The 23,462-nt window shown below is 44.6% G+C and overlaps 1 protein-coding gene across 1 annotated transcript in view; it reads left to right on the forward strand.

Moving 5' to 3' along the window:
- Positions 1 to 22,336, forward strand: part of stk32a (serine/threonine kinase 32A) — a 98,177-nt gene extending 75,841 nt beyond the window's left edge. The window contains exons 12-13 of the mRNA XM_041893616.2: positions 17,963 to 18,027; positions 20,382 to 22,336. Of these exons, the coding sequence (XP_041749550.1) occupies positions 17,963 to 18,027; positions 20,382 to 20,499 (183 nt within the window). The 3' untranslated portion in view covers positions 20,500 to 22,336. The remainder of the gene's footprint in view (positions 1 to 17,962; positions 18,028 to 20,381) is intronic.
- Positions 22,337 to 23,462: the final 1,126 nt, after the last annotated feature.

The following is a 23,462-nucleotide window of genomic DNA, read 5'->3' on the forward strand; positions in this document are numbered from 1 at the left end:
CCTTCTTCGCCCGCTTTGAGGATAACACAGTGCCACCAACGCGGTCCGCTCCCAAGGACTGTGGGCTCTCGTTCTCTGTGGCCGACGTGAGTAAGACATTTAAGCGTGTTAACCCTCGCAAGGCTGCCGGCCCAGACAGTATCCCTAGCCGCATCCTCAGAGCATGCGCAGACCAGCTGGCTGGAGTGTTTATGGACATATTCAATCTTTCCCTATCCCAGTCTACTGTCCCCACTTGCTTCAAGATGTCCACCATAGTTCCTGTACCCAAGAAAGCAAAGGTAACTGAACTAAATGACTATCGCTCTGAAGCACTCACTTCTATCATCATGAAGTGGAGAGGCTAGTTAAGGATCATATCACCTCCACCTTACCTCACACCCTAGACCCACTTCAATTTACATACCTCCCCAATAGATCCACAGATGATGCAATCGCCATTGCACTGCACACTGCCCTATCCCATCTGGACAAGAGGAATACCTATGTAAGAATGCTGTTCATTGACTATAGCTCAGCCTTCAACACCATAGTACCCTCCAAGCTCCTCATTAAGCTCGGGGCCCTGGGTCTGAACCCCGCCCTGTGCAACTGGGTCCTGGACTTTCTGACGGGCCACCCCCAGCTGGTGAAGTTAGGAAACAACACCTCCACTACACTGATCCTCAACACAGGGCCCCACAAGGGTGTGTGTTCAGCCCTCTCCTGTACTCCCTGTTCACCCATAACTGTGTGGCCACGCACGCCACTAACTCAATCATCAAGTTTGCAGACGACACAACAGTAGTAGGCCTAATTACCAACAATGACGAGACAGCCTACAGGGAGAAGGTGAGGGCCCCGGCGGAGTGGTGCCAGGAAAATAACCTCTCCCTCAACGTCAACAAAACAAAGGAGCTGATTGTGGCTTCAGAAGACAACAGAGAGAGCACGCCCCTATTCACATCGACAGGACCGCAGTGGAGAAGGTGAAAAGCTTCAAGTTCCTCGGCATACACATCACTGACAATATGAAATGGTCCACCCACACAGACAGTGTGGTGAAGAAGGCGCAACAGCGCCTCTTCAACCTCAGGAGGCTGAAGAAATTTGGCTTGGCCCCTAAGACCCTCACTAACTTTTACAGTTGTACTATTGAGAGCATCCTGTTGGGCTGTATCACCGCCTGGTACGGCATCTGCACTGCCCGCAACCGCAGGGCTCTCCAGAGAGTGGTGCGGTCTGCCCAACGCATCACCGGGGGCACACTGCCTGCCATCCAGGACACCTACAGCACCCAATGTCACAGTAAGGCCAAAAAGATATTCAAGGACATCAACCACCCGAGCCACGGCCTGTTCACCCCGTTATCATCCAGAAGGTGAGGTCAGTACAGGTGCATCAAAGCTGGGACGAGAGACTGAAAAACAGCTTCTATCTCAAGGCCATCAGACTGTTAAGTAGCCATCACTAGCCTGCTACCACCCGGTTACTCAACCCTGCACCTTAGGGGCTGCTGCCCTATGTACATAGACATGGAATCACTGGTCACTTTAAATGGAACATTAGTCACTTCAATGATGTTTACATACTGTTTAACTCATTCCATATGTATATACTGTATTCTACTGTATTTTAGTCAATGCCACTCAGACATTGCTCATCCTAATATTTATATATTTCTTAATTACATTATTTTACTTGTAGATTTGTGTATATTGTTGTGAATTGATAGATACTACTGCACTGTTGGAGCTAGGAACACAAGCATTTCGCTACACCCACAATAACATCTGCTAAATATGTTCATGTGACCAATAAAATTTGATTTGATTTGATGAGTCATGACCGCAGTAAAATTGCACGTAACTGTTGAGTCATGGTAATCTCCTCTTATGCACTCTGGACATGCGTTGGTAGTACCCAACTCGCTAACGACCTGACTAATGGCCTGGTACTCAGGGCTCTATTGTCCCTCTACCCACTCTGACATCAATGGAAATGCAATCGAAAATTACATCACACTCTTATTATCAAAACATTTTTTGGCTGACATAATATGTCACTTCTGTTACAAGGAAGAGGGAAAACAGTCATGGACATGGTGGAAACACTTGTGGCCTTTACTAGAAAGCTTGAGTTGTTCGATTTGGACTTGTCATCTGGAAGGCTACTGCACTTCAGCACACTGAAGAAACAACAGGCAGCGGGACCAGGCCGCAGCATTATCACAGAGGTGATGGAAGATTTCATCAAGCAGCTGAGGTACAACTTCTCCACCAGATTTGAAGACTACAGCATGCCCAAGGATATCATTGTGTTTTTGTATGTGTTCCTCTCACAGTCCGCCCCGGTGGAGAATTCTCCTCCCTTGCTAAGAAAACGATACCCTCACTGGATGAGGCCGGAATTCAAACTGAGCTGATTGAATTTCAAACATCTAGCCAAATCAGGAGTGCCGAATCCTTGTGTGCGTTTTGGGTGGCATGCTCAGAGGAATAAGGCACAATAAAGAAACATGCATTTTATGTGCTAACAATGTTTGGATCGACTTACACCTGCAAGTCCTCATTTTCCTCTATGAATGCAATATAGACTAACGACAGGAACCGGCTTTCACATAAGTAAATCGAGGACTGCCTGTGCATCAAAATCACACTCATCTCACGCGACATCCTCAACATCGTGTCCGAGGGGAAATGCAACTTTTCCCATCGAGTAAGTCACTTAGTGGCCTATATGACTGTATTTAGTAAATACTAACATTATTGTGAGTGCTTATCCAGGGATATTTAGGTCTCAAGCTGACAGTATTTTCTGTTTGTTCTGTGGTTAAAGGAGCAGGCTATCCCGATACAGACATTCAGACACAGACATAGCCTTTTTTTCATTAAATTATTGTTTTATGTAGGATGCTACATTTTTGGCCAGTTGTAATTGTAAGTAGGCCTAATAAAAATAAAATAAACTTCTATTAGGCCATGTACAGTGAGGGGAAAAAAGTATTTGATCCCCTGCTGATTTTGTATGTTTGCCCACTGACAAAGACATGATCAGTCTATAATTTTAATGGTAGGTTTATTTGAACAGTGAGAGACAGAATAACAACAAAAAAATCCAGAAAAATGCATGTCAAAAATGTTATAAATTGATTTGCATTTTAATGAGGGAAATAAGTATTTGACCCCTCTGCAAAACATGACTTAGTACTTGGTGACAAAACCCTTGTTAGCAATCACAGAGGTCAGACGTTTCTTGTAGTTGGCCACCAGGTTTGCACACATCTCAGAAGGGATTTGGTCCCACTCCTCTTTGCAGATCTTCTCCAAGTCATTAAGGTTTCGAGGCTGACGTTTGGCAACTCGAACCTTCAGCTCCCTCCACAGATGTTCTGTGGGATTAAGGTCTGGAGACTGGCTAGGCCATTCCAGGACCTTAATGTGCTTCTTCTTGAGCCACTCCTTTGTTGCCTTGGCCGTGTGTTTTGAGTCATTGTCATGCTGGAATACCCATCCACGACCCATTTTCAATGCCCTGGCTGAGGGAAGGAGGTTGTCCTGTCCCCTTAGCAGAAAAACACCCCCAAAGCATAATGTTTCCACCTCCATGTTTGACGGTGGGGAGGGTGTTCTTGGGGTCATAGGCAGCATTCCTCCTCCTCCAAACACGGCGAGTTGAGTTGATGCCAAAGAGCTCCATTTTGGTCTCACCTGACCACAACACTTTCACCCAGTTCTCCTCTGAATCATTCAGATGTTCATTGGCAAACTTCAGACGGGCCTGTATATGTGCTTTCTTGAGCAGGGGGACCTTGCGGGCGCTGCAGGATTTCAGTCCTTTACGGCGTAGTGTGTTGCCAATTGTTTTCTTGGTGACTATGGTCCCAGCTGCCTTGAGATCATTGACAAGATCCTCCCGTGTAGTTCTGGGCTGATTCCTCACCGTTCTCATGATCATTGCAACTCCACGAGGTGAGATATTGCATGGAGCCCCAGGCCGAGGGAGATTGACAGTTCTTTTGTGTTTCTTCCATTTGCGAATAATCACACCAACTGTTGTCACCTTCTCACCAAGCTGCTTGGCGATGGTCTTGTAGCCCATTCCAGCCTTGTGTAGGTCTACAATCTTGTCCCTGACATCCTTGGAGAGCTCTTTGGTCTTGGCCATGGTGGAGAGTTTGGAATCTGATTGATTGATTGCTTCTGTGGACAGGTGTCTTTTATACAGGTAACAAGCTGAGATTAGGAGCACTCCCTTTAAGAGTGTGCTCCTAATCTCAGCTCGTTACCTGTATAAAAGACACCTGGGAGCCAGAAATCTTTCTGATTGAGAGGGGGTCAAATACTTATTTCCCTCATTAAAATGCAAATCAATTTATAACATTTTATACATGCGTTTTTCTGGATTTTTTGTTGTTGTTATTCTGTCTCTCACTGTTCAAATAAACCTACCATTAAAATGATAGACTGATCATTTCTTTGTCAGTGGGCAAACGTACAAAATCAGCAGGGGATCAAATACTTTTTTCCCTCACTGTATATGTCTAGGCTATGCTGTATGTTCATTAATAATGCAGGGTGGTTTACAGAGTTAGCCTACAATTATAGTGAATTTGTATTTGATTGTGAAAAGCTTAGTAATAGGGCATTTTTTATATTTTCATAATTAATAGGTTGACACATTACCTTTAGCTACAGAATATCTCACAACTGTGCGTTTCCATCTCCTCCTCTCTCCTTCATTCCTTTCTCGAGCGTGCAGAGAGAGGCGCTGTCAACAGTTTAATAAAATATGTTTAATTGTGAAAACATTGTGAAATTGATGTCCCCGAACAGATTTCACTTGTTTTCCCAAATGAAGCACTGGGTAGCTGCAGGAACAGGGTGGGAGAGCCCATGGCATACAGAGTTTGGGCGGAATATCATCTGTCATGCAGACAGTGGTTGACGCAAGGCGTGAAATGACCGAAGTAGCCTACACAGCACGATTGAAAAACAAACCGAAGCGGCCTCCATTCACTATTCGAGTGCATACCGATTATGTATTTTTCCCCCTGCCCAAATAATAATAATTAATAATAACAGATTGTATTTATATAGCACTTTACTACCAACTGAGGTACTCAAAGCGCTTTACATAGTAGGGGGAAACTCACCTCATCCACCATCAATGTGTAGCACCCACCTCAGTGATGCACGGCGACCATTTTTGTTACAGAACTCTCACCACACATTAGCTATCAGTTGGAGAGGTGAGGAGTGATATATGCCAATTAGGGATGAGGGGGATGATTAGGTGGCCATGATGGAATGTGGCCAGGTTGGGAATTTAACCATGACACCGGGGTGAACACCCCTAATCTTACAATAAGCGCCATCGGATTATGAATGACCACAGAGAGTCAGGACCCCCGTTTTAATTTCTTATCTGAAAGATGGCACCCTACGCAGGACAATGTTCCCAAATGTAGTCAAGGTTTGAAAGGATTATGTTTTAGTCAAATATTATATCTGTTTAGGATTCTTGCGGTCAATTTGCAGTAAATAGTTGTTTATTTATTATTATGTTCCGGCCCCCCGACCATCCGCTCAAGAAAAAATTAGCCCGCGGCTGAATCTAGTTGATGATCCCTGCTGTAAGCTATACCTCAGTAAGCATGGAATAAAGTATAACTAGGAATAAAGTATATTGTCTGCTAAATGAACAAGCCTGGCCAGATAACATACAGTAGGCCAACTAATATTCTGTTCTTCTGAAATACATTTTATTTATATCATAATGTTTCTTTAGACCTGCCTATAATAAATTATGGATTTATTGTGATGGAGTTATCAATTGATTTATTAGACTTTTTTAAATGTAGACGTTCCAAAGGCGCACATCAGCGGCTTGTATGTGTGTGGAGGCCTGGAGATGCTAAATGTGTTTATGTTAATTAACAGTCAATTACAGTGAGACCGGCAGGCTTTTGCATGACAATAACCGTCTGACAACATTTCATGGCCGCCACAGCCAAACCCAGAATCAAGTAAATAATTGTCCAATTATCACCACCAACGTAACATCACCGTAAAACTAGCAGTGCACAAGGACACTTGACATAGACTAGAAGGTTTATTCACACCAACGGAATGTCTCCATAGTATTGAAGTGTAATAACTGTCTAAGAATACTGTTCACCTTCTTGAAGATGGAACCTCAAGCAGGAGGCCTCCCAGTTCCATTTTGTGAACCATACAAAAAATATGGTGAGCGGCAGGTAACCGAAAGGTTCAAATCCCAGAGCCGACCAGGTGAGAAATCTGTTGATGTGCCCTTGAGCAAAGCACTTAACCTAATTGCTCCTGTAAAAGTCACTCTGGATAAGAGTGACTAAAATGACTAAAATGTCAAACGTAAAAATACTCCCTCCCTCCCTCTCTCCCTCCCTCCCTCCCTCCCTCCCTCCCTCTCTCTTTCCCCTCTGAGTCCTGGCTGCTGTTGAACCCATAATGGACAGTAGAATTAGCTCAATTAAATCACAGACGATGTAGTGAGGAATTGGACTCGTGTTGTCTTGGGAACAGCATAAATAGGCCCATCTTTCCATCCTCCATCCTCCGGACCTCGCTACACTCTATGATCCTGGAACTTTACCTGCTGTCACTTCACCTCTCTTCAACCTCAATTAACCTGCTCAGAATAGTTGTCAGTTCTGATCAGCACTTTGATGTTGATGTGGTTCTATAACTAAGAGAGAATCCCGGATGGTCAGAACCCACAGTACGGTAGTTGAATAGTTATGATACACAATGATGTTACTGATTGCCATCTTGTGGCTATATCTGTACAATGGAAATAGACAACGACTTTAATTGTGGATTACCCACAGGTTAAGTGATATTGTTATTCACAGATTTTCCTTGGCAAGCTATACGCTGTAGCTCTGACACTCTCTCTGGGACCACCGTCGTTTCCAGCACCACGCTGCTCTGCCTGGGGGTCCTCGTTCTCCAGGTGGAGAGCTCACCCCATCCCACCCCTGTCTGTCTGTCTGACTGGATGTCTGTCTGTCTGTCTGTCTGTCTGCATGTCTGTCTGTCTGACTGGATGTCTGTCTGTCTGTCTGCATGTCTGTCTGTCTGACTGGATGTCTGTCTGTCTGCATGTCTGTCTGTCTGACTGGATGTCTGTCTGTCTGCATGTCTGTCTGTCTGACTGGATGTCTGTCTGTCTGCATGTCTGACTGGATGTCTGTCTGTCTGTCTGCATGTCTGTCTGCCTGTCTGCCCGTCTGTCTGTATGTATGTCTGTCTGCCTGCCTGTCTGTCTGTATGTCTGACTGCATGTTTGCCTGTCTGTCTGTCTGTCTCCCTGCCTGTCTGTATGTCTGCCTGTCTGTATGTCTGTCTGTCTGTCTGCCTGTCTGTTCCCATGCTGGGGTGGGGGGAGGTGGGGCGTAGCATCTGGCATGACACCTGTTCAGGAGGATAAGCAGTAAAGGAACACACAATGCACTGAGATCAAATCACATTTTATTTGTCACATGCTTGGTAAACAACAGGTGTGGACTAACAGTGAAATGCTTACGATCCCTTCCCAACAATGCAGAGAGAAACAAAATAGAGAAATAATAGAGAAAAGTAATAACATGTAATAATAAAAGTAATAATAAATACACAATGAGTAACGATAACTTGGCTATACACACGGAGTACCAGTATCGAGTCGATGTGCAGAAGTATGAGGTAACTGAGGTAGATATGCACATATAACTAGGAATAAAGTGACTAGGCAACAGGATAGATAATAAACAGTAGCAGCAGCATATGTAATTAGTCAAAAGTTAGTGTAAAAAGGGTCGATGCAGATAGTCCGGGTAGCTACAGTGGGGAGAACAAGTATTTGATACACTGCCGATTTTGCAGGTTTTCCTACTTACAAAGCATGTAGAGGTCTGTACTTGTTATCATAGGTACACTTCAACTGTGAGAGAAGGAATCTAAAACAAAAATCCAGAAAATCACATTGTATGATTTTTAAGTAATGAATTTGCATTTCATTGCATGACATAATAATAATAATAATATGCCATTTAGCAGACGCTTTTATCCAAAGCGACTTAGTCATGCGTGCATAAAAATTTTTTTTGGTGTATGGGTGGTCCCGGGGATCGAACCCACTACCTTGGCGTTACAAGTGCCGTTGCTCTACCAGCTGAGCTACAGAGGACCACACATAAGTATTTGATACATCAGAAAAGCAGAACTTAATATTTGGTACAGAAACCTTTGTTTGCAATTACAGAGATCATACGTTTCCTGTAGGTCTTGACCAGGTTTGCACACACTGCAGCAGCGATTTTGGCCCACTCCTCCATACAGACCTTCTCCAGATCCTTCAGGTTTCGGGGCTGTCGCTGGGCAATACGGACTTTCAGCTCCCTCCAAAGATTTTCTATTGGGTTCAGGTCTGGAGACTGGCTAGGCCACCGTCATCTTGAACTTCTTCCATTTTCTAATAATTGCGCCAACAGTTGTTGCCTTCTCACCAAGCTGCTTGCCTATTGTCCTGTAGCCCATCCCAGCCTTGTGCAGGTCTACACTCCTTAGTTGCCCTGGCTGTGTGTTTTGGGTCGTTGTCATGCTGGAAGACCCAGCCACGACCCATCTTCAATGCTCTTACTGAGGGAAGGAGGTTGTTGGCCAAGATCTCGCGATACATGACCCCATCCATCCTCCCCTCAATACGGTGCAGTCGTCCTGTCCCTTTTGCAGAAAAGCATCCCCAAAGAATGATGTTTCCACCTCCATGCTTCACGGTTGGGATGGTGTTCTTGGGGTTGTACTCATCCTTCTTCTTCCTCCAAACACGGCGAGTGGAGTTTAGACCAAAAAGCTCTATTTTTTTCTCATCAGACCACATGACCTTCTCCCATTCCTCCTCTGGATGATCCAAATGGTCATTGGCAAACTTCAGACGGGCCTGGACATGCGCTGGCTTGAACAGGGGGACCTTGCGTGCGCTGCAGGATTTGAATCCATGACGGCGTAGTGTGTTACTGATGGTTTTCTTTGAGACTGTGGTCCCAGCTCTCTTCAGGTCATTGACCAGGTCCTGCCGTGTAGTTCTGGGCTGATCCCTCACCTTCCTCATGATCATTGATGCCCCACGAGGTGAGATCTTGCATGGAGCCCCAGACCGAGGGTGATTGACCGTCATCTTGAACTTCTTCCATTTTCTAATAATTGCGCCAACAGTTGTTGCCTTCTCACCAAGCTGCTTGCCTATTGTCCTGTAGCCCATCCCAGCCTTGTGCAGGTCTACAATTTTAGCCCTGATGTCCTTACACAGCTCTCTGGTCTTGGCCATTGTGGAGAGGTTGGAGTCTGTTTGATTGAGTGTGTGGACAGGTGTCTTTTTATACAGGTAACGAGTTCAAACAGGTGCAGTTAATACAGGTAATGAGTGGAGAACAGGAGGGCTTCTTAAAGAAAAACTAACAGGTCTGTGAGAGCCGGAATTCTTACTGGTTGGTAGGTGATCAAATACTTATGTCATGCAATAAAATGCAAATTAATTACTTAAAAATCATACAATGTGATCTTCTATAAGATTTTTGTTTTAGATTCCGTCTCTCACAGTTTTGTAAGTAGGAAAACCTGCAAAATTGGCAGTGTATCAAATACTTGTTCTCCCCACTGCATTTGGTTAACTATTTAGCTAACTATTTAGCAGTCTCATGGCTTGGGGGTAGAAGCTGTTCAGGGTCCTATTGGTTCCAGATAACTATTTAGCAGGATTATGTCTTGGGGGTAGAAGCTGTCCAGGGTCCTGTTGGTTCCAGACTTGGTGCATCGGTACCGCTTGCCGTGCGGTAGCATAGACAACAGTCTATGACTTGGGTGGCTGGAATCTTTGACAATGTTTAGGGCCTTCCTCTGACACCGCCTGGTATAGAGGTCCTGGATGGCAGAGAGCTTGGCCCCAGTGATGTACTGGGCCGTACGCACTACCCTCTGTAGCTCCTTGTGGTCGGATGCCAAGCAGTTGCCATACCAATCGGTGAAGCAGCCAGTCAAGATGCTCTCAATGGTGCAGTTGTAGAACATTTTGAGGATCTGAGGGCCCATGCCAAATCTTTTCAGCCTCCTGAGGGGGAAGAGGCATTGTCGTGCCCTCTTCACGACTGTGTTGGTCTGTTTGGACCATGATAGTTCCTTAGTGATGTGGACACAGAAGAACTTGAAGCTCTTGACTCGCTCCACTACAGCCCCGTTGATGTGAATGGGGGTGTGCTCGGCCCTCCGTTTCCTGTATTCCACGATCAGCTCCTTTGTCTTGCCGACGTTGAGGGAGAGGTTGTTGTCCTGGCACCACACTGCCAGGTCTTTGACCTCCTCCCTGTAGGCTGTCTCATCGTCGTCGGTGATCAGGCCTACCACCGTCGTGTCTTCAGAAAACGTATTGATGGTGTTGGAGTCATGTGCGGCCTCGTAGTCGTGGGTGAACAGGGAGTACAGGAGGGGACAAAGCACGCACCCCTGAGGGACCAAAGTGTTGAGGGTCAACGTGGTGGTGTGTTGTTGCCTAGATGACTGAGATCCAGTGACAACAGAAGTCATGATGTAAGCTCTTCACCCAAGATGGCATAGCAGTGCGGTCGTGTACTCTGTGTGTGTGTCCGTGTAAATAGCCAGTTTTTTTTTTTTTTTTTTTCGTACATATTTCCCTATCACACTTTTCATCCATCTACTAAATATACTTTCAGGCAACTCGCCTCACTCAATGTGGAATGGATTCTATTATTGACTTACCTTTTATCTAGAATCTCCAGTTGAAACTAGCTAGCCAGCTAACTAGCTACTTGCTATTAGCAACCGTTAGCGGTTTTCACCCAGAACATCAGATTTTCTGCCGGAATAACTGAATCACTGGACATTAACACCGGATCGGAACTAGCTAGCCGCAACCGAATGGATGTTGTTGTTGGCTAATCACCACTGCCCCCGAAGCAAGCACCAGTTAGCCTTGAGCTAGCCTCAAGCCAGGCCCATATCCCGGCTATCTACCTCTCTGTCTACCGGACGGAAGTAGCCAGCTAACTAGCTACTTGCTATTAGCCACCGTTAGCGTTTTTTCACCATTGTCCGTGGCCTGCACTACCTACCAGCCAGCTCTAGCCTAGACTATTATTGGCCAGTCTGCACTGTCTGCACAGCGCGTTATCGACCCAGAACATATCGGTTTTTCTGCCGGAATCACTGAATCACTGGACCTTTAACTCCAGATCATCGCAACTAGCTAGCTGCAACCAAATGGATGTTGTTGTTGGCTAATCAGCCTTGAGCTAGCCTCGAGTCAGGCCAATCTCCCGGCTATCTACCTCTCTGTCAACCGGACGGGACCTCCTGGAGTCGACACGGAGCCCCGCCGATTCATCACGACTGGTCTGCCGACGTAATCGTCTGTGGTTTCAACAGGCTTCCCGTTGCGACGACCACAAAGATCCATCTGCTAGCCCCGGCCCGCTAGCACACGCAAACAACAGCCGTGCTTCCTGCTAGCCTGTGCTGTAGCACCAATTTGAACTGCTCTCGGACTCACATATTGCTGTTCACTGGACCTTATGATCACTCAGCTGCACAGCTGATGCCTGATGGACTGTTCCTTTAAACGGTACCCTGTCCTGTTTATCTGTTTAGCCTCAGCCCAAACTTTCATCGCCATTACCAGTTGTTGTCTTAGCTCTCTCGAATAACACCTGTGATTGCTTTATGCCTCTCACCCATGTCAATATGCCTTGCCTATTGCTGTTCCAGTTAGTTCTTATTATACAATTTCACTGTAAAGCCCCAAGTCCCTCTCAAACTGCCTCAAATAGCTCCTTTGTTCCACCCCCCATACACACGGAGACCGGCTCAATCGGTGCCTCCAGTGATGCTATCTCTTTCATTGTTACCCAACGCTTAGGTTTACCTCCACTGTACTCATATCCTTCCATATCCTTGTCTGTACATAATGCCCTGAATCTATTCTACAACGCCCGGAAATCTGCCCCCTTTGTGAATGTGAATTGATTGCCCCCCATCTATCCTCAGAGTTCGTACTGCTTGGTGACCTAAACTGGGATATGCTTAACACCCCGGCCATCCTACAATCCAAACTAGATGCCCTCAATCTCACACAAATTATCAAGGAACCTACCAGGTACAACCCTAAATCCGTAAACATGGGCATGGGCACCCTTATAGATATCATCCTGACTAACTTACCCTCTAAATACACCTCCACTGTCTTCAACCAGGATCTCAGCGATCACTGCCTTATTGCCTGCGTCCGTAACGGGTCTGCGGTCAAACGACCACCCCTCAACACTGTCAAACGCTCCCTAAAACACTTTAGCGAGCAGGCCTTCCTAATTGACCTGGCCCAGGTATCCTGGATGGATATTGATCTCATTCCGTCAGTAGAGGATGCCTGGTTGTTCTTTAAAAGTGCTTTCCTCTCAATCATAAATAAGCATGCCCCATTCAAAAAATTCAGAACTAAGAACAGATATAGCTCCTGGTTCTCCTCAGACTTGACTGCCCTTTACCAGCACAAAAACATCCTGTGGCGTCAGTGGCGGCTCCTGAAAAAATTCTCAGGGGGGGCAATTTTTCTGATGATTTAGGTGACCTACACACATTTTAAAAAAGATATGTCCAGCAACAACATGAAGACAGGGGCAGCATATAAGTCAATGCCAGAAGCATTTATTGACTGATCTCAAAAGTGTTGGCTTACAAAAGCAAAATAAGTTATCACTGTAAAAAATAATCAAGGGTGTTCTTTCACATTCCTCAACACTGCATAAACAATATGCATTTCCATAAACAAATGAAATATCAGCTGAAAATACAGCATCTTGGTATTTGTTCAGATTGCAGGATCAACAAGAGCTTTTACCACATTTTTTGCCTCATGGTTGAATTGGAAATATGTGCACCTGAGCATAATTCACAACAAGCAAGCAGGAGCTTTTGATAGAGGCTACTGAAAACATTGATGCAAGTTATTGGTAATAAGAAATTTTTATAGACTTCCATATTCTGCCCTCTTGTATAGATTTGTGAAAATGAACAGTGAGACATTTTGCCTGAAAACAGAATTTGAAAATAATTTATAGAAAAGGTAAACACAGCTATCTGTATGGCTTTGTAAAAATGAACAACCATATTCTGGCCAATTGTATAGATTTGTAAATATGAACAACCATATTCTGGCCAATTGTATAGATTTGTAAAAATGAACATGAACAGATTATTATTATTTTTAAACTTTTTTTTAAATGAAAAATAACTATTTTAAACAACATCAACTGTGAACTGATTTGGGCGTGTGTGTGTTAAAGAGACAGACAGGGAGGGACAAAGAGAGAGAGAGGCTACATTACTTGTACTGAAACTGTTCTCTTCTCTCTTTCAATGCAGCAAAGCGGTCAATGACTTTCTCATTGAAATCAGGCATGCTGAGGACTAGTTCACTCTCCATGGAAAGCATGGCCAGTGCATTCAGACGTTCCTGGCCCATTGAATGGCAAAAAGACCGTTCAGTCTCTCCAAAAGCACACTGGCGATTGAGACTGAGGTTGATTCCGAGATGGGAAGGAACTCAAAAAGCGCTCCTGCACTTTGTGGTTGCTATCTATGTACCTCAGCACAAGCACCAGCTGTATCTGTGTAGAAACGTCCGTGGTCTCGTCAGCTTGGATAGCTACGAAGTTCGCCGACTTCACCTCCTCCACAATATGTTCCCTCATGACCGCTAGCATACACTCCAGTTACAGTAGCTCGTTTTGAATGGTCTTTGATGTGAACTTCTTTCAAAGAGACAATCGAGTTGCACTGAAGGCTAGCCATCTTGATAGTAGTACGTGAATTGATTGACGCTGCTACCCGCTCTTTTCTTAGTTACGTTCATGGTTATGTTACGTATGACGAAAGCGCCGTAAGTGCAAGCCCTCAGAAACCCATAGAGATTGTATTGAAAGCTCTGATATTTGAAAAAAAAAGATTTTACATGACAGGCTATGAGAGACTTCTGGGCGATTTTCAACCTGACTGAAATCGCCCCAAAGGGGGCGGGGCCATTTGAAGCACGACTTTAGCCTGATTGGACATTTAGTGGCAGATCAGACGTCTAGATTAGAACACTGATAACTACTGTTGCTGTGATATAATTGATTAGAAAAAAAATCCCTTCCTTTTCCCGTTTGGCAGTGCGTCGCCCATATCGCCCTAATGAACACACCGCCCCTGTGTGGCGTACTGCATTAGCATCGAACAGCCCCCGCGATATGCAACTTTTCAGGGAAGTTAGGAACCAATATACACAAGCAGTTAGGAAAGCAAAGGCTAGCTTTTTCAAACAGAAATTTGCATCCTGTAGCACTAACTGCAAAAAGTTTTGGGACACTGTAAAGTCCATGGAGAATAAGAGCACCTCCTCCCAGCTTCCCACTGCACTGAGGCTAGGAAAAACTATCACCACTGATAAATCTACAATAATCGAGAATTTCAACAAGCATTTTGCTACGGCTGGCCATGCTTTCCACCTGGCTACCACTACCCCAGTCACCAGCTCTGCACCCTCCGCTGCAACTTGCCCATAACCCCCCCCGCTTCTCCTTCACACAAATTCAGACAGCTGATGTTCTGAAAGAGCTGCAAAATCTGGACCCCTACAAATCAGCTGGGCTAGACCCTTTCTTTCTAAAACTAGCCGCCGAAATTGTCGCAACCCCTATTACTAGCCTGTTCAACCTCTCTTTCTTAACGTCTGAGATCCCAAAGATTGGAAAGCTGCCGCGGTCATCCCCCTCTTCAAAGGGGGTGACACTCTAGATCCAAACTGTTACAGACCTATATCCATCCTGCCCTGCCTTTCGAAAGTTTTTGAAAGCCAAGTTAACAAACAGATCACCGACCATTTCGAATCACACCGTACCTTCTCCGCTATGCAGTCCGGTTTCCGAGCTGGTCATGGGTGCACCTCAGCCACGCTCAAGGTCCTAAACGATATTATAACCGCGATCAATAATAGACAGTACTGTGCAGCCGTCTTCATCGACCTGGCCAAGGCTTTCGACTCTGTCAACCACCGCATTCTTATTGGCAGACTAAATAGCCTTGGTTTCTCAAATGACTGCCTCGCCTGGTTCACCAACTACTTCTCAGATAGAGTTCAATGTGTCAAATCGGAGGGCCTGTTTTCTGGTCCTATGGCAATCTCTATGGGGGTGCCACAGGATTCAATTCTTGGGCCGACTCTTTTCTCTGTGTATATCACTGATGTCGCTCTTGCTGCCGGTGATTCTCAGATCCACCTCTACGCAGACGACACCATTTTGTATACATCTGGCCCTTCATTGGACACTGTGTTAACAAACCTCCAAACGAGCTTCAATGCCATACAACACTCCTTCCGTAGCCTCCAACTGCTCTTAAACACAAGTAAAACTAAATGCATGCTCTTCAATTGAACGCTGCTGGCACCCGCCCACCCGACTAGAATCACTACTCTCAACGGGTCTGACCTAGAGTATGTGGACAACTACAAATACCTAGGTGTCTGGTTAGATTGTAAACTCTCCTTCCAGACTCACATTAAGCATCTCCAATCCAAAGTTAAATCTAGAACCGGCTTCCTATTTCGCAACAAAGCCTCCTTCACTCATGCTGCCAAACATGCCCTCGTAAAACTGACTATCCTACCGACCCTTTACTTCGGCGATGTCATTTACAAAATAGCCTCCAACACTCTACTCAGCAAATTGGATGTAGTCTATCACAGTGCCATCCGTTTTGTCACCAAAGCCCCATATACTACCCACCACTGTGACCTGTACGCTCTTGTTGGCTGGTACATATTCATCGCCAACCCACTGGCTCCAGGCCATCAATAAATCACTGCTAGGCAAATCCCCTCCTAATCTTAGCTCATTGGTCACCATAGCAACACCCACCCGTAGTATGCGCTCCAGCAGGTATATCTCACTGGTCATCCCCAAAGCCAACACCTCCTTTGGCCGCCATTCCTTCCAGTTGCTGCCAATGACTGGAACGAACTGCAAAAATCTCTGAAGCTGGAGACTCTTATCTCCCTCACTCACTTTAAGCATCAGTTGTCAGAGCACCTTACTGATCACTGCACCTGTACACAGCCCATCTGAAATTAGCCCACCCAACTACCTCATCCCCATATTGTTATTTATTTTGCTCATTTGCACCCCAGTATCTCTATTTGCACATCATCTCTTGCACATCTATCATTCCAGTGTTAATAGTAATTGTAATTATTTTGCACTATGGCCTATTTATTGCCTTACCTCCATAACTTGCTACATTTGTACACACTGTATATATATTTTCTGTTGTATTTTTGACTTTATGTTTTGTTTTACCCCATATGTAAATGTGTTGTTGTTTTTATCGCACTGCTTTGCTTTATCTTGGCCAGGTCGCATTTGTAAATGAGAACTTGTTCTCAACTGGCTTACCTGGTTAAATAAAGGTTAAATAAATAAATACAATAAAAGAGAGTTCAGTCACACAGTAGAGTGATGTGTCTGAAGAAACGCTGCTTGTTATCAGGCTCTGTCAAACATACCTGTTTTTAGGAGCTTTCATTCTGTCAACACCTCAGAGATACAGTAGGTAGTAGTACCTGATCAGATATATCTCCTTCTCTTTCTGTCTCAATCTTTTTATATATCTCCCACTACCTATCTATTATCTCTGTCTGTCTGTCTCTCTCACTCTCTCTCTCTTACTATCTCTCTCTATCTCTCTCTCTCTTACTATCTCTCTATCTCTCTCTCTCTTACTATCTCTCTCTATCTCTCTCTCTCTTACTATCTCTCTCTATCTCTCTTCCCTCTCTTTGTTTGTACATCTCACTCTGTGTCTCTCTCTACACCTGGTTCTAACATGCATCCTTTGTCCTGATCTTGTCCACATTCTGATTGTGCCCACATTTCCAGACAGGTGTAGACGATTAAAATACACATTGTGATCTGATTGAGATGAGATCTTCCTGACCACCTTCGGAGGTAGTCAGGCACACATTGTGTCTGGATATCTTACAAGTGTAGATGGATCTGGACAGTGAAACCATTTAAAACTTCATTATCCCACCTTTTAAAATCATTGTCTTAAATAAATAAATATTATTTTGATAGAATAGCTGTCAAATAAATTGCATACAGGGAGGGACCAGGAAATGTGGTCACAATGCGGACACAGTGGACGGATAAGAGACACATTTTGATACTTCTGAAAATGTGACCACAATCAGAATGTGGATAAGATCAAGACAAAGGACGCAGGTATAAACAAAGCTTCTGTGTGAATGTCACCCTGTCTCTCTCTCTCTCTCTCTCTCTCTCTCTCTCTCTCTCTCTCTCTCTCTCTCTCTCTCTCTCTCTCTCTCTCTCTCTCTCTCTCTCTCTCTCTCTCTCTCTCTCTCTCTCTCTCTCTCTCTCCGTGCTCTACTTCTCTTGGCTGTCTGACAGGGTCTGGCGCCCCAATGTGAAAGCACCTGTACTAGCTCTCCAGGCTGATTGCCAGGCCTGTACAGCGGGTCAACAAACTTACAGTGGGAGTCATCTGAAGCCCAATCTGGCCCAATCAGTCTGCCTAACACTAACCCACTGCCCAGAGAGGGCGAGAACCTGTCATAACACCACAAGGCTGCCAGGACAGGTCGTCACGGAGATGTTGTTGTTCTCACGTGATTAACATAACTAAATGTGTGACACTGTTTCAGTGAAGGGAAAGTGGGGCTCTGAGAGAGAGTCCTTTAAAATTAACTACAGTGCTTGTTCTCCCCCTTCTTCTTGTCCCAAGTATCAACAACAATTATCTGGGTCAGGAGAATCTTTACTGTCTTAAAAAAGTTTACAGTGAGTGTGTTGTGTGTGTTCTTAAACCTGTTCTTAAACCTCTTTTAAATTTCCCAGAACGGTCAGCTCAAGCAGCGCCTGGACAATGTGGAGAGGGACTTCCTCATCTTCAACAGAGAAAGGTAGGACACTCAGTTTCTACTGAGAAAACTCATTCTATGTCCTAACAGAGATATACACTGTATAGTCTACTGAGAACACTCACTATATACAGTGGGGTAAAAAAGTATTTAGTCAGCCACCAATTGTGCAAGTTCTCCCACTTAAAAAGATGAGAGAGGCCTGTAATTTTCATCATAGGTACACGTCAACTATGACAGACAAATTGAGAAAAAAAATCCAGAAAATCACATTGTAGGATTTTTAATGAATTTATTTGCAAATTATGGTGGAAAATAAGTATTTGGTCACCTACAAACAAGCAAGATTTCTGGCTCTCACAGACCTGTAACTTCTTCTTTAAGAGGCTACTCTGTCCTCCACTCGTTACCTGTATTAATGGCACCTGTTTGAACTTGTTATCAGTATAAACGACACCTGTCCACAACCTCAAACAGTCACACTCCAAACTCCACTATGGCCAAGACCAAAGAGCTGTCAAAGGACACCAGAAACAAAATTGTAGACCTGCACCAGGCTGGGAAGACTGAATCTGCAATAGGTAAGCAGCTTGGTTTGAAGAAATCAACTGTGGGAGCAATTATTAGGAAATGGAAGACATACAAGACCACTGATAATCTCCCTCGATCTGGGGCTCCACGCAAGATCTCACCCCGTGGTGTCAAAATGATCACAAGAACGGTGAGCAAAAATCCCAGAACCACACGGGGGACCTAGTGAATGACCTGCAGAGAGCTGGGACCAAAGTAACAAAGCCTACCATCAGTAACACACTACGCCGCCAGGGACTCAAATCCTGCAGTGTCCCCTGCTTAAGCCAGTACATGTCCAGGCTCGTCTGAAGTTTGCTAGAGAGCATTTGGATGATCCAGAAGAGGATTGGGAGAATGTCATATGGTCAGATGAAACCAAAATATAACTTTTTGGTAAAAACTCAACTCGTCGTGTTTGGAGGACAAAGAATGCTGAGTTGCATCCAAAGAACACCATACCTACTGTGAAGCATGGGGGTGGAAACATCATGCTTTGGGGCTGTTTTTCTGCAAAGGGACCAGGACGACTGATCCGTGTAAAGGAAAGAATGAATGGGGCCATGTATCGTGAGATTTTGAGTGAAAATCTCCTTCCATCAGCAAGGGCATTGAAGATGAAACGTGGCTGGGTCTTTCAGCATGACAATGATCCCAAACACACCACCCGGGCAACGAAGGAGTGGCTTCGTAAGAAGCATTTCAAGGACCTGGAGTGGCCTAGCCAGTCTCCAGATCTCAACCCCATAGAAAATCTTTGGAGGGAGTTGAAAGTCTGTGTTGCCCAGCGACAGCCCCAAAACATCACTGCTCTAGAGGAGATCTGCATGGAGGAATGGGCCAAAATACCAGCAACAGTGTGTGAAGACCTTGTGAAGACTTACAGAAAACGTTTGACCTGTGTCATTGCCAACAAAGGGTATATAACAAAGTATTGAGAAACTTTTGTTATTGACCAAATACTTATTTTCCACCATAACGTGCAAATAAATTCATTACAAATCCTACAATGTGATTTTCTGGATTTTTTTTTCTCATTTTGTCTGTCATAGTTGACGTGTACCAATGATGAAAATTACAGGCCTCTCTCATCTTTTTAAGTGGGAGAACTTGCACAATTGGTGGCTGACTAAATACTTTTTTTCCCCACTGTATGTCCTACAGATATATATATATATATATATATATATATAGTCTACTGAGAACACTCATTATATGTCCTAACAGAGATATATATATAGTCTACTGAGAACAATCATTATATGTCCTAACAGAGATATATAGTCTACTGAGAACAATCATGATATGTCCTACAGAGATATATAGTCTACTGAGAACAATCATGATATGTCCTACAGAGATATATAGTCTACTGAGAACAATCATTATATGTCCTACAGAGATATATAGTCTACTGAGAACAATCGTGATATGTCCTACAGAGATATATAGTCTGGTGGCCTACATTAACACCAAAATGTGGCACCTGCTGTCGCCCCGATTCTTTTTCTAAAATCGCCCAGATTTGATGTCCTCTGCTTATGAGTTTCAATGTGGGTTGCCAAAGAACTGTTACATCCTTCACATAAAATCAGCAGAGCAGTTAGGCATAAATTAAATACTGAAGGCAAAAGTACTGGGCCACAGGCAACATTACATATTTACAGCAACGGTTGTGATTATGATTCCTGAATGTGTCCCCTACTGCTGAGTAACATAACTCATTAAATGTATGTATCATGATAGAATCTCATGAAAACCCTTTTTTATTTAAATATCATTACCAGATAGCAAAACATATAGCTTTTGTGGGTTTCACCTGATAGGTCAAAGAAGGCTGTAGTGGGAACAGAAGCAACAGACCTCACCACGACAGAGAAGATCAAGGCCATCGAAGACGGACAGAACAACAACGTGGACCCGGCAGCCTACATATCAGGATAGTGGACTACGGCTTTAGCCCCAAGTCGCTACACGTACCTGGCCGCAACTTGTAGATCAGCACTACCTAATCCCCCACTCTTCCTCTGCCCCCGGCCGGTGCAGGCACTCAAATCGACCTTTAACCATGACACATTCCCCAACAGTCGGCCTCTATGCCCAGACGACTACTTTACAGAGTGTGTGGCACCTGACCTGGAGCAGACAGACAGACAGACAGACCCTGGCTCTTTCCTCTTTTCCTAGCCCAGGGATGTGGCCTCTCAGTGGGCACCCCTTCTTACACTCTGCCCTACCCTGACCTGGTCTGACCTGGCCTGAGCTGCCCTGACCTGGTCTGACTTGGCCTGATGCACCATGATCCCCTGGAGCTCCCCTCCCTCCACCAAGTCAGCCAGGCCCAGGAAGTGACTTGCCTGCCAACCCAGCAGGAAGCAGAGACAGACAGGATACAGCCACCATGCCTGCTTAGCTGAGGCTCAGGCCAGGAAGAAAATGAAGCCTGATGTTGACAAATAGGAGACTACGGTTGCAGTACATGAAAACAGTGCAGGCTTGCTTTTGGCAGAGATAGGGGTTGTGAGTTGCCTCACACAAAATTAATTAAGATTAGAGATGAGATATGAGGCCTTTGTTTTAAAGGCACCAACCACAGATTCCTTTTGGAAGACAAAGAGAACCACTGACTTCAGCAGTTTATTTAATGTCTCTGTGATAACGTTAGGCATCACTTGTGCCACTCAAGCAAACCAAGATGACGGGTACTCGACATGGACATTTGGATATAAATATTTATAGATAAATAGATATTTATTGTCTGTTCTGCACAGAAAATTGCTTTGCACACGCTTCTCCATTAATTGTAGAGGTCAAAGTGTAGTGAATGAATCTTCATTCTCTTCTGTTTTATATAGGGGTGCCTTAGAACTACTATATGGTACATACTGGGTTTCCCCATGCAGACAATTATAATCATATATGTAGTCTAATTTAAGTCACCATCTTGTTGTTCGATATGTGCTTTGGAAAATACCTTTGCCATTCTTTTGACCCTTTCTGCATTACAATTAAATAGTATCCAAGGCTTTACCTGTCCCTGGTTATCAGATCTACTATTGGCACCTTTATAACAACCATTATTGGTACAGATATTCAAATTATCTTTAGGTTTTCGAGAAATGTATGCCATTCAAGGGCCCAATGAAAGCAGAGTTGTAAAATGAGTACTCTATTTTGTTGTCACTGTGTGGACTACTACCTGTAAATGTGGTCAAGCAGTGATTATAAAAGGTGTGTCTTAATTTATTATTTTTCTTTGAGACCCCAGCCTTATTATTTTATTAAATACACACAATGAGCAGTTATGTAACACCTGGGAATTCAAAAGAAAAAGTTCACCGGTGTTTTTTGCTATTGAAAAGTTCACAGTAATAAAGTGCTTTAGGGGTTACCTAACTAACTGCTCATTTGTTTCTATTTAATAAATAGCTAGATAAGAACTGTGGCCTTGTGTGGATTTAGCAACAGTTGGAGGCATTGGTTAAAAAGACTGAAAAACATAGTTGTAAAAGAGAAAAAAGGATTGTACTCGTTTCCTCCTATGCATACTGCCTTGGGTCATACCACAACACTTCAGGTAGAGGCGGTATATATTTCCCACTCCTCTATATGGGGTATAGTGGTTATGGTGGGGAGGAATCCTGTAGTTGTAGAGCTATCTGGCTCTTCCTAGGGGGGGAAGTCAAGAGCAACCAATCACACTACTGACAGAGTGGGAATCATAATCTCCTGGAGCACCGGCCTGCCCTGTAGGACCTAGAGAGAGAATGAGAGACAGAGAGAGAGATAAATAGAAAGGGAGGGGTGGGGGGGATGAGAGAGAGATACCAACAGTGATGTAACCAGTCAGGATGCTCTCGATGGTGCAGCTGTAGAACCTTTTGAGGATCTGATGACCCATGCCAAATCTTTTCAGTCTCCTTAGGGGGAATAGGTTTTGTCGTACCCTCTTCACGACTGTCTTGGTGTGCTTGGACCATGTTAGTTTGTTGGTGATGTGGACACCAAGGAACTTGAAGCTCTCAACCTGCTCCACTACAGCCCCGTCGATGAGAATTGGGGCGTGCTCTTCTTTTTCCTGTAGTCCACGATCATCTCCTTTGTCTTGATCACGTTGAGGGAGAGGTTGTTGTCCTGGCATCACATGGCCAGGTCTCTGACCTCCTCCCTATAGGATGTCTCGTCGTTGTCAGTGATCAGGCCTACCACTGTTGTGTCATCGGCAAACTTAATGATGGTGTTGGAGTTGTGCCTGGCCATGCAGTCATGAGTGAACAGGGAGTACAGGAGGGAACTGAGTATGCACCCCTGAGGGGCCCCCGTGTTGAGGATCAGTGTGGCAGATGTGTTGTTACCTACCCTTACCACCTGGGGGTGGCCAGTCAAGAAGTCCAGGATCCAGTTGCAGAGGGAAGTGTTTAGTCCCAGGGTCCATAACTTAGTGATGAGCTTTGAGGGCACTATGGTGTTGAATGCTGAGCTGTAGTCAATGAATAGCATTCTCACATAGGTGTTCCTTTTGTCCAGGTGTGAAAGGGCAGTGTGGAGCGCAATAGAGATTGCATAATCTGTGGATCAGTTGAGGCGATATGCAAATTGGAGTGGGTCTAGGGTTTCTGGGATAATGGTGTTGATGTGAGCCATGACCAGCCTTTCAAAGCACTTCATGGCTACAGACGTGAGTGCTACGGGTCGGTAGTCATTTAGGCAGGTTACCTTAGTGTTCTTGGGCACAGGGACTATGGTGGTCTGCTTGAAAGATGTTCGTATTACAGACTCAGACAGGGAGAGGTTGAAAATGTCAGTGATGTCAGAGTACACGTCCTGGTAATCCGTCTGGCCCTGCGGCCTTGTGAATGTTGACCTGTTTAAAGGTCTTACTCACATCGGCTACGGAGAGCGTGATC

The sequence above is a fragment of the Coregonus clupeaformis genome, chromosome 13, assembly GCF_020615455.1.
Source record: "Coregonus clupeaformis isolate EN_2021a chromosome 13, ASM2061545v1, whole genome shotgun sequence".
Taxonomy (NCBI): Eukaryota; Metazoa; Chordata; class Actinopteri; order Salmoniformes; family Salmonidae; genus Coregonus; species Coregonus clupeaformis.